An 11,517-nucleotide genomic window follows, 5' to 3' on the forward strand; every position below is an offset into this window, starting at 1 on the left:
TCAAAATATTGATAAAGAAAAGGTGACTGCAGAGGTCAACCAAATAGATACTGATTCAGCGCAATATGATTTGAAAGAAAAGAGCGGTTTGGCTGGTTACGTCTTTGGCATGCACAACAAGTTCTTTAGATAACGGCGTTGCAAACGTGTCGTACAGTCCCGGCGAGCTACTAATCGTAGAAGACGAGGATTCTTTTTTTAGGTAACTTTATTTTTCTGCGTGTTACTTTTTTCTTTCTTTTTTTATAAGTTTCATTTAAACGTCTTATTTTACAAAATCATAGATCTTGACGAGCAGTTTTTGAAACAGCAAGCGGTAGTTGAAGAGCTGAATTCTAACTTAACGTCGTTTATTGTGGCGAATAATATCGATATTCAATCTCATGATGACAATTTGGATTCTTCATTTAGTGAACAGATGCCAGTTACACCCCCTGTAATGCCACCGTCTGATTTGAAAGATGAAGCGTGTAAACTTGGTGAGCCTACCGGGTCAGCACAGGTGGCCTGCAATGACACTGTCAGCGATATCTGTATCATAAATACAGCAGACGATCAGTCCAACCAGACAACACATTCTTCACCCATTCATCTGGATAACACCAAACCAGAGGTATATAAATAAATAAACTCCGCCATTTGATAGTGTTTAAAATGAGTATTCTGTTTCTGCAGGAAGGAGCCATTATAGTTGAAAAACAAGAACATTTGACACTCTTGCCGCGCGAGAATGAAGCCGAATAAATTCCACAAACAGCAGATTTAACAGCAGCAACACTTGGTGTGGCTAAAGACGAGCTTAGTTCTATCTTTATGTAAGCTAATTGTTATTTATTTTTTCTTACTTTATGTTTTTGTGAAATCGATGGTGTTTTTTTTTTATACGTTATTGTGTGTGGCAAAGCATACTTCAGCTGAGGGTTCTAATCCATCCCCAGCTCTTCTGTATGCCGTTTTATTTTTATCCAGTAATGAACAAAGAACAAAAAATTTAAAAATTGATATATATGTGATCTTTACGTTGATACTTCTCGTACGTTCAACACTTTGTTTGTTATGTTCTTTTATTTCTGTTTGTCTTGAATGCTGGATAGGTTGGTAACGTGGATTAATTTAGACGGACTGAATGGAAGGGGAAAAAATTATTTTGCCCAGTTTACCTGTTTCAAGTGATCCAGCAAAATAAAAATCAGTAATTTCGTAAATAATTTCCTTATTTGCAATTTTAGATTAAGAATCGTATGGCAACGCCGGATGGAGCTCTTTCCCATCCGTTGGTTTCAGTGGTAGAAAATGGCGGTTAAAGTATTCTCTCCTACAACTGCACTCTGAAGACGCCGTCAGCCCTAGCACCCAAGCAACGCTTAACGATAAATCGATTCTTTTCCGTGTAAGTTTTTAGTATTAAAGAAATTTTGGGGTAACCCGAACTTCATATCAATACTTGATTCCTCAAACGCATGGTTGTACGGAGGTCATCCTTTCTTCACGTAGAGTCATGGCGGACTATAGTCATGATTAAATAGTCGACCAAGATTATAGAATCTTAAGGCGCAACATAAATGAGCCGAACCTAGTTTCCGAGTAGTTAGGCCTTTATGATCACAATCAGGTGCATTAAGCCCTTCGAAAACCGATCTCGAAAAGCCATGCACGTAAACTTCAGTGCTCGGACGGTTTCACTTCGTAGACTTTAAATCATGCTCTAAATAAAGAAAAAGACATTTGCATAATTCAATATTTCTACTTATCAACTTAAGGGCATGTGAAACAGTTATTAAGTTAATTCGTGGTTAGAAAGTTGCACAAATCTGTTAATTTGTATTGAATAAAAAATTTGGTTAATTGTACATAAAATTCTTTGGGCTGTTCCCTTCTGTAGGTAACAATAGGACATTGTCCTGGTGGCAGTTTTTAGATGGATGCAAGAAAGAAGGGAAAACCTGTTTCGTCAGACATTTCATTCATAGATGTGAGACATTCTATTTATTTATTTTTTATTTGCGTTAATGATCCTTGGTATTTCTTTGAATGCTTATCATTGTGCAGTTGGCTGTAGTGCAAATGGACAGCTTGAAAGTGTTACCTTACATAGACAAAATTCCCTTAACGTAACAACTTTGAATTTAAAAAAAAAGATCCTATACAATTGATTGATTATATTGATAGTTTTCTTTATCACTTAAGTAAAAATGCTGATGCCTGTACCATTCATCCATTAAAACTGCCTTTTTTCCTATTTCTCTCTGCATGAAATCTACTCCAAGCTTGGTATGGATGACAACGCTGAGTCTGGAATATTGCCAAGAACTAATGGTGATGCCCTTGTAGTAGCTTTGCAGAAGAAGGAAACCTACAACAATCTTGCTTCTCAAGGTAACAAAGCAACAATAATCTGTCTTTTTTTTTCTTTTTATAGTCATCAAACCTTTCACTTTATTTCCTATTATAGCTGAAACTCGTCTTCCTAAAATTCATCAAACGATGGCAAAACATAATAATGAAACCACTGCTGATAGGAGCACCCTTGACCTACGGAACCTTGTCATTTCTCAGTTGGACCCGATGTTGAGCTCCGGATCGAAGAGTGACGTTTGTACATTAAAAGCGAAAGCTTGGAAAAAATTGAAACTAAAGAGTTCTGAGAGGAGGAGCGTTTTTAGTGGTTCATGCAGTAGGCAGCAGCCCCAGGTTACAGGTGGAGGCGGCAAAACAGCTAAGGTGGACACTGAAACAACTAACAGAACGTCTGATGAGCAATCACACAGGACGGAGTTGGACGTGATTGCCTGGGAATTTAACATTAGCTTTGCAGGTGTTTGCGTGAAAGTGAAAATGGAACTACTAGACGTGAGTTACTCCCCGTATACGCATATCATGTTAAAACCTAATTTCCATTTTTTAGGAAAAGAATATGGCGGATTTTCCAAAGCTGGAAATACCCTCGAAATTATTAGTTTCGAATAGAATCAGTGCGGCAGAAGCTTTGAATTATTTCAAAATAAGAAAGGCGGCAGAAGACGAAATTTGTTTTACCAAGCTTTTGCCTGCAACAGGCATTACTTTGGACGATTACTTAGTATTCTGTTACATGCATGAAAAGAAGGGATTTACCGTTTTAAGGACGACATATGTTCCCGGTCCAGTAAAGCTTTTCTGTTTTATTACTCTAGTCAAAGGAGACTGTTCCACAATGGAATTGGCATCACTGTCACCTCACGTGAAAAGTAACTAGCATTTTTATTCCACAATTTGTTAGTTTATTTTTGTCCTTCAGCGATGTGATTTTTATGTTTTGCAGTATTAGTAGAAAGCCTGACCCATGATTTATTGATGGGCGTTATTGTGTTAGCAAACAGGAAACTAGACACAAATCATGTCGATGATAAGTCTACCAATATGCTCCCAAAAAGGTTAGGAAAAGTGTCAACAAAAAATTTAATCAGTTAGCCCTGCACTCACCTTCTTTTCTATTAACAATTGCAGACCTCAGAAAATCCTGACTGTAGAAAAACCATGGACTAATCGGATTCAACAAATCTGCCCGCTACCGAATGAAATCGGATCGAAATCTGAAGCTTACCCTGTAACAGAAGAAACAAACACTGATTTATCAGGCCCTACGAAAAGCTCTGTTAAACGATCAGCATCTACAACCTTAAAACTCAGTTTACCTGCTTCATCTTCGCTTCCCAAATTACTACCATCATCTGCTTCAACCAATCCGCTAATCTCAGCAGCTTCGTCGTCTGACAGGGAAACGATCAGCAATAGTTCTACGAAACCGGAAATCTTGTCCTCATCCACATTAGAGGGTGCTCGTAAGAGAGTCGCAATGAAATCCGAAGATGGAGGGCCAAATAAAAAACCCAGAGTAGATGACGAGATCGTGCGGTCCTTTTCGAGAATCGCTTTGGCGGATGCCTTATGGATTCCAAAAAGGTTAGGAAAAGTGTCAACAAAAAATTTAATCAGTTAGCCCTGCACTCACCTTCTTTTCTATTAACAATTGCAGACCTCAGAAAATCCTGACTGTAGAAAAACCATGTACTAATCGGATTCAACAAATCTGCCCGCTACCGAATGAAATCGGATCGAAACCTGAAGCTTACCCTGTACCAGAAGAAACAAACACTGATTTATCAGGCCCTACGAAAAGCTCTGTTAAACGATCAGCATCTACAACCTTAAAACTCAGTTTACCTGCTTCATCTTCGCTTCCCAAATTACTACCATCATCTGCTTCAACCAATCCGCTAATCTCAGCAGCTTCGTCGTCTGTTCGTTGGCGTTCAACATTCGTAGGTGAAATGCTGGAATTGTCTTCGTCCGAGGAATCGCCGTCGTCCGAGGAATCGCCGTCGTCCGAGGAATCGCCGTCGTCCGAGGAATCGTCGTCGTCCGAGGAATCGTCGTCGTCCGAGGAATCGCCGTCGTCCGAGGAATCGCCGTCGTCCGAGGAATCGCCGTCGTCCGAGGAATCGCCGCCGTCCGAGGAATCGTCGTCGTCCGAGGGCTCGTCGTCGTCCAAGGAATCGCCAGAGAACAACTAAGGAAGCGCTTTTGTACCTTTCCTTCCTTCTGGATCCTTCGTCTTCGCGCTAAAGACAGAAACACGCAATGTGTACCTGCTTGACATTTTTTAATGTTACGTTTCAAAATTCTATTCCATTCCATGTCGCTACCGTCGCATCGTAAGCGAATGCTCCGCTTTTTAAAATGATCACAGTAATGCTTCTCTTTTAAAGTCAAGACCAGGAGCATTTTTTTGGAAACGTAGAAAACAAAATTGATTTCCCAGTGAGTTTAGATTTAGATTTTGAAGTCTATCTACAATATTCTTTTTAAAACTTACAAACTCGCATTGCCTATTCAAAATTTCGTCATTCATTTTTCGTTGTTATTATCACAATATTTTTCCTGTTTAGTCAACTGGAGTAATATATACAAATTCTATCGTATTCTTATTTCTCGAGTATCGCCTTTCCGTTCTATCTTCCTCTTTAGAGGATGTCTTTTGTCTATTGTTAATGTTATGGTTACTTTCAGCAGCTAAGCCTTGCTTCACGTACGGTAAAATTCTATTTCTATTAACGTGTTTGAAACTAGGAAGAAAGGTAATGTAACCTTCATATGCTTGCACGTACATTTGGCTTTCTCTGCAGCATTTTCTGTGCCTAATTCTTTATTTTTTTATGTTTGCTAGCAGGGTGATTTGCAATCTTCTCTAAACTGGCCACGAAAGTCCGATTCTAGCTACACCGTTTGTTGGAAACCGTATTGAGAAACCAACTGCCTGCATGTCTCAAGATAAGGTTGGTTTACTATTAGAGACCTTAAAATTCATGTGATAAAAGTTTCTTTTATTGTTCGTGCAAGGGAATTTGGAGCTACAATGCCGGAGTAGTTCAAGCCTTGTTATCGTCTGTTGCTTTTTCTGTAAGTCATCAATTCTGGATCAACTCAAATTTTGATTGTACTTTTACGGGACACACTGTTTGATGGTTAAGATGCCCTTGGAGCGCTTTCCTCTTAGGGACATTTGTTCCAAATATGCAAAGCATAAAGCGAAATTCAAATCTTCTAGAAGAGTCTTCTCAAGGTGCCAAAATGTTCAGTTTGTCACTTTCTACTCAAACTATTATTTTTATTTTTATTCTTTCAGGATCTGTCAACTCCTCATAGAAATTACACTATCGCGAAGGTGTATGTTTATGATTTGCTTGACATGATTTGTCGTGGTCCTAAATCACCGTGGGAAGCCCCGATTAAACTGCAACATTTATCTTCCAACGTCGCTCTTTACGTCATATGTGTCGGGATGACGAGGACTAGCCTTGAGGAAAAGAATGTAGAGTTGACTGCATTGAAACTTCAAACTTCTGTGTCTTAAAGGTAAGCTCTTCATATTTCCCTAAAAATAATGTAATGGTCATTTTCCGAAAATGCCTAACACCAGCATCAGTCCTGATATCTGATAGATACTAATTGGTTCCTCTAAACGTGGTTAATTTATGTTTCCCGAAGAACTTACCCAATGTTTCTTTTATTACTTAAAGGTTAGCACAATAGTGAGTTTCATTGCATCTTTTGTGATTTTATTAGGGACACCTAAACCAATTTGTTTTGTTCACAAGTAGAGGAAATCATTGCATTCCATTGTAATACTGGTTTAGCGTTCAGTTGCAATTTTTATATTAAGCATGATCCCTGCAAAACGGAATTCGTATGCAGGAATGTTCTTTTATTGAACCCCACCAACATAAAGAATTGCCCTTTTTGTCATAAGTCTAAGAATACCATTCGCGCCCTGCACCCAATAACCCTTGTAGCGCTTTACTATCAGTGGTTTTTGGTGTCGTTAGGTACATGCGTCAGCGCATTCCCCTTTTCCAGCGATGCCCGAGATTGTTTATGTTTCGTATCCCTCATCACCAATTTGACGGATAGGCAAGAAGTATGAAGATTTCTTTTATTGTCCTGCCAAGTATTGCTATGAATGTGCGTACTTGTCAACGCTAATGAATTTCCAGCTCTGTGTTTCGTTTTGCCATGTCTAGTGAATCTGTGTCAGGCCAACGGCCTTTCTACGTCTTCGGCAGAACACAATTTCATATCGTAATTGAATAGATCTGTATCTGTATTTGTGGAAGAGGCCAAAAAGAGATTGTGGCGAGTATTTATGAAACTGCTAGTACTCTACTGTGTCTGAGATGCTCACTCGACTGGCTTCAACCTTCGATATGGCCTCATTTTATAGCAGCTACTGCCACCCTGATTCATCGCTTTGGCCCAGGGGCAACAAGAAGTTGAATTTTTTTGAATATCCAGTATTCTTACCCCACCTCTGTTGTACTGTATGGTGTAGTGAATAACCGTCTCAGGCTGCGTTTCCACCGCTAGCGGGGAATTTCAAAATTTCCAATTGAAAATACGCGGAAAGCAACATCTAGGTTTCACTGAATAGTCGCCGAATAATCCTAAAGAACAGCAATCAGTCTATTTAGATACAAACAAAAGGTTTTATTGAAACTGAGTTGTATTATTCTTTAGGACAAGAGATTTGGGGTGCACTTGTACAAGAACGACATACATTTCTCTGCATGGGTTTTTTTTTTCGTTTTCTTCTATGTTCTTCTTGTTCTCTATATTTTTCTTTCCGTTCTTGGTCTACTGCGGGTTTTTTTTTCAACTCACGCAAAAAAAAAAAATCATTCCCTTTGTTCTTTTAGCTAAAGGTTGGTCCAGTATTTTAACAGACCACGCACAGTGGGAAAGCGGTGGAAAAAAAAGGCAAAATGAAAAATACTTACATCCATGACTATAAAACAGGAATAGTAAAGAGATCACAAAGTGGATTTGACAGAAATAAAATGATAAGGTGTGTCTTCAATATTAGTTTGCCCTGCTTGATAACATAGTTCAAAATAGTCCATGGACTAGTTGGCTGTTAGTCAATTAGTCATCGTCACGAAGCAACTTTTCATCGATGCAAAATTCATCACCCGAATAACTTGATGACGATTCGAGTTGTTCTTCGTCGAATGCGAATTCTGAATAAATCAAAATCAAAATATTTCAGCAATACACCTGATTTTTGTTAATAAAAAAAGCTTCCTACTTGGGTCTACTCTTGGCTCCAATTGCTGCTCATCGTCTGACGAATTATTAATCAACCAATAGTCAAAATCACGAGTCAGCCAAGGTTGCTTTAAGGCGGATTGCATGAAGCGGATCCATGTTGAACCTATTTCTTGCTTCCGGAGCGTCGCTTTTACTCCGCAACTAACGATGCAATGGGAGCTTTTTTCTGGAACTATGTAGCCATACGTGAACGTGTTCAGTTCATATCTACGCCGAATTGTAAAACGACACAATGGTTAAGGTAATACATTTCAACACGTTAACATTGTATCGCAAAAGATTACTACCTCAATCCATTAACATCGGCCACGAAGCTCAAATGGTTCTCCGAAAGTTCAATGGTATAATCGCTCAGGTGGCCCACAACGAACGTTACACAAACATCCTATTGAAATACGAAAATGTCTATGTTTTGACAATTTATGATCACATGTGCCCATTTCGTTGTAGGGAAGCGACTCAAAACTGTCCTTCAAAGGCATCGTGTAACCGATTAGCGCTAAATTTGATTTCCATGTACAATTTGCTGCACCACCAGCTTCTCTTCTGATGCTGGGCCACTTTCACCAGATGCCTCGTCAGATCGACGAGAATCGGTATTTGAGTTAGTATCGTCACTTTCTTGAGATTTCGGAAAGAGGTCAATCCAACCAGGCGAAACATCAAATTTCAGGTCATCTTCTGCATCGTCCAGGTGTTGCGATTTGCACATTTTGCCTCGTAACTCATTTTCTTCAGCCTCCTTCTTGATTGCAGCCGAGTTGCGTTCGATTGCACGAAAATCTTCATCGTTTTCTAGCGAAATGGCATAATTTTGCTCTATCAATTGTTGAGCTAAATTTTGGGGCTCGCTTCCTTCGCGGTTTATCAGTGTAACATGGTAGTGCGGCCCTTTCGTCACTTCATCAGGAACTGTGGAGCGGCGTAAGTTGTGGTGTAGTATTCAGCAGCCTCTAGTATTGAGGAGCCTCTGTGTAGTAAAACGGGGCAGCATAAGTTGTGGTGTAGTAGGTAGGTTCCACGTAGTACGAAGTAGCAGCCGTGGTGTAGTAACTTGGGGCAGCGTAAGACTTCGGGGCTTCAGTGTAGTATGTCGGCTCGGCGTGGTACGACGGGGCAGCTGCCGTGTAGTAAGTTGGAGCTACATAAGATTTGGCTGCTTCTGTTGTGTGATAGGCAACTGCAGTGGTGGTCTAGCTGGGCGCAGCATAATATGTAGGGGGAGCTTCAGTATAGTAGCTCGGTGTGGCGTATGTCGTTGTGTAGTACGTCGGCGCAGCATACGTAGTTGTGTAATAAGAGGCTGTAGTGTAGTATTCCGGCGATTTGGTCGTATAGTATTGCGGAGGCTTGGTGTAGTAGCTGGAGGCAGCATATGTTGGTGTATAATACTCGGTCTTCTTTGTTGTGTAGTATTCGGGAGCCTTGGTGGTGTAGTAAGCTGGAGCAGCATAGGTTGTGGTGTAGTAAGGCGCTGAATTGGTGCAGTATGCAGAAGAAGACGAACCCATTGGTCCACCCATGGCCTGTCCAGCCATCACAGAGACAACGGCCAACAGCGGCATCGCGCCGTAGTTAGCTGAAATTAAGATAATATACACACATAAATCTCTTGCCCCAATTGAGCACAGCGAAAACACACACCAATTTATTACAATTGATTGAAACTAAAATTGATCACAGGTTTAATTCCTACGACTATATAGTAAAATTCAACATTAAATTACCCATAATTACAAAGTTGGAAAACACGATGTGAATAACCGATGGGAATTGTAGTACTGCTCTTGCTCAGTCGAAATGGTTTACTACACTGAATCAAATTATGTTTGTCCTCTCACTTTACTGCGTCCAAAGTCACCCTGTTTCGATTGACTAGCCCTGCGGGTTACGACACGCGCACCTGACAGGTAGTGACGTAATAGCCAATATTCTTAGCGGTACTGGACACTCTACGGATAGCCACCTGCCGACGTCAGGCATCATCCCACTGCTCTACCTCCGCAACTTGGTTGACCCGCTCTACCCAATCTGCTCCACTTTCGTGGGATCTTCCTTCAAATACCGGTATCGTAGCTACAGCGGCCGAAGAGGGTCGGTTGTTTCCGTGTACCAGGGCCTGTAAATGGTGTTCACCTTGCTCTGCTGCCAGTTGCCTCAGGGCTGCGTTTTCTACTACCTGGTCGCGCAATGCCGCCATTAACTCGTTGTGTTGCTGTTGCTGTGGCTGCTGAGCACGCTCTTGGGCAATGCCGGCTGTAAACTGGGCCAGAGCGGCAGTCAGTGCAGGATCCATGGCTGCAGTTGGCTTCTGTGGCTCTACTTCTGATTTTGGCTTTTCCTCGACCGGCGATAGATTAAATACAATGCTTCCCCTCGGGGACGCTACGCTAGGTGCTACAAGCCTGACCCTAGACACCTGCGTTTCCTTGGATGGTGAGCTCCCAGATGGCCCGGAACCACGTGTCCTAATGTGGTAGCAAGGACGGTCGAAACGCTCTACCAACTCTTTCTTCGGAGGCATGCGACACTCCCGAGAAAAAAAAAACAAAAAACCACGCACAAACACACAAACAAACAAAAAAATAAACAAAGCAAAAACAAAAAAAGGAAACAAAGCTAAATGATTACTAGCTGCTAATTATCCACCACGGAACATACCATCACCTAACCCACCAAATGACTCCACGCTTAACAATAGGAAAACGCAATGAAAGCAGAATTCAAAATTTACGCAACGGAGAACGGCCAATAACCAGGGTACGAGCACCAACCTAAAAAACGTACAAGAAATGGGAAGATTAATCAGCGGGGAGTTAAGATGTCGAGGATATAACTAGATATTGCCGCGTGTCCAACACCTTCCTCAGCCGCACCATGTCTGTCACAATTTGCCGGCCGTTGTCGCGTGGTTTCCGAATGGCGGCGCGGATACACTTACCCTCATACAAATTACACAGCAAGAAAATATCTTCTGGGCGTAAGCTATTGCTGAACAAACGTGCGAAAGTGAAAATCAGACTTGCTCATCAGCGTTCATAAGGTTAAACTTCAAATTGATGCTGGAAGTAGTTTAACAAGGTCCAGGTTGAAACTCAACTAGAAGAAAATGGATTCTACCGGGCGAGCACGAGGCCGTTCCCGTGGAAGGGGACGTGGAGAGGAAGGATTGGATACCTTGACAAGAAGACCCGATTTGGCGCAGCAGCATGGAATTGCCCCCTATACTACACAACCACCACATGCAAGTGGACGATCCAGGGGAGGCATGCATCAAGAACCAGAAGGACGAGGACCTGCACTTTCATCCTCACACTCGGGAACTGGATCAGGGAGCCGGACAACCAGCGGCCCATCCAGTCGCGATACGCCGCAAGAACCATCATATACTGGACCAGCGCCTGGCAGAGCCTCGTCGGCCCTTCGTGGTGGGCCGGCCAGGCCTCATGCTGTTTCGTCAACCCGTGCTCCTCCAGGTGCTATGGCCGGTGGAGATACCGCAGCCAGCATGGGTCGTGGAGCAAGCCGTGGACGTGAGCAAAGGGATGTCCAGATTTATACTCGTCCTTCGGCGGAATTTATCAAACTGGGAAAAATCGGTAGCCCTATTCCCGTGACATCTAACTATTTTGAACTCATTAAGCGTCCTGATATGCACTTGTTGCAGTATCGTGTTGATTTCATTCCGGATGTAGACCACATCGGTGTTCGCAAGGCACTCATCCGAGTTCACGAAAGCGTCCTTGGAAAAAATCTTTTCGATGGAACTTTGTTATACAATGTTACTCGTCTTCCTCAGCCATTGGAATTGTTTTCCAAGCGTGTCTCAGATGGATCAGATGTCAGAGTGAATTTCCGGCTAGTTGGAGAAAT

At 41.7% G+C, this 11,517-nt stretch overlaps 1 protein-coding gene and 1 pseudogene across 1 annotated transcript; one reads left to right on the plus strand and one right to left on the minus strand.

The window, feature by feature from the left end:
* LOC130702719 (adhesive plaque matrix protein-like) overlaps positions 1-9,398 on the minus strand; it is an 82,146-nt pseudogene extending 72,748 nt beyond the window's left edge.
* Positions 1,282-4,961, plus strand: LOC130702735 (uncharacterized). The gene is made up of 8 exons (XM_057524359.1): positions 1,282-1,390; positions 1,883-1,972; positions 2,268-2,376; positions 2,453-2,850; positions 2,906-3,227; positions 3,302-3,413; positions 3,487-3,942; positions 4,016-4,961. The coding sequence occupies exons 2-8, from the start codon at positions 1,919-1,921 to the stop codon at positions 4,551-4,553; spliced, it is 1,989 nt and encodes a 662-aa protein (XP_057380342.1). The 5' UTR covers positions 1,282-1,390; positions 1,883-1,918; the 3' UTR covers positions 4,554-4,961.
* Positions 9,399-11,517: the final 2,119 nt, after the last annotated feature.

Source organism: Daphnia carinata, chromosome 1, assembly GCF_022539665.2.
Source record: "Daphnia carinata strain CSIRO-1 chromosome 1, CSIRO_AGI_Dcar_HiC_V3, whole genome shotgun sequence".
NCBI lineage: Eukaryota > Metazoa > Arthropoda > Branchiopoda > Diplostraca > Daphniidae > Daphnia > Daphnia carinata.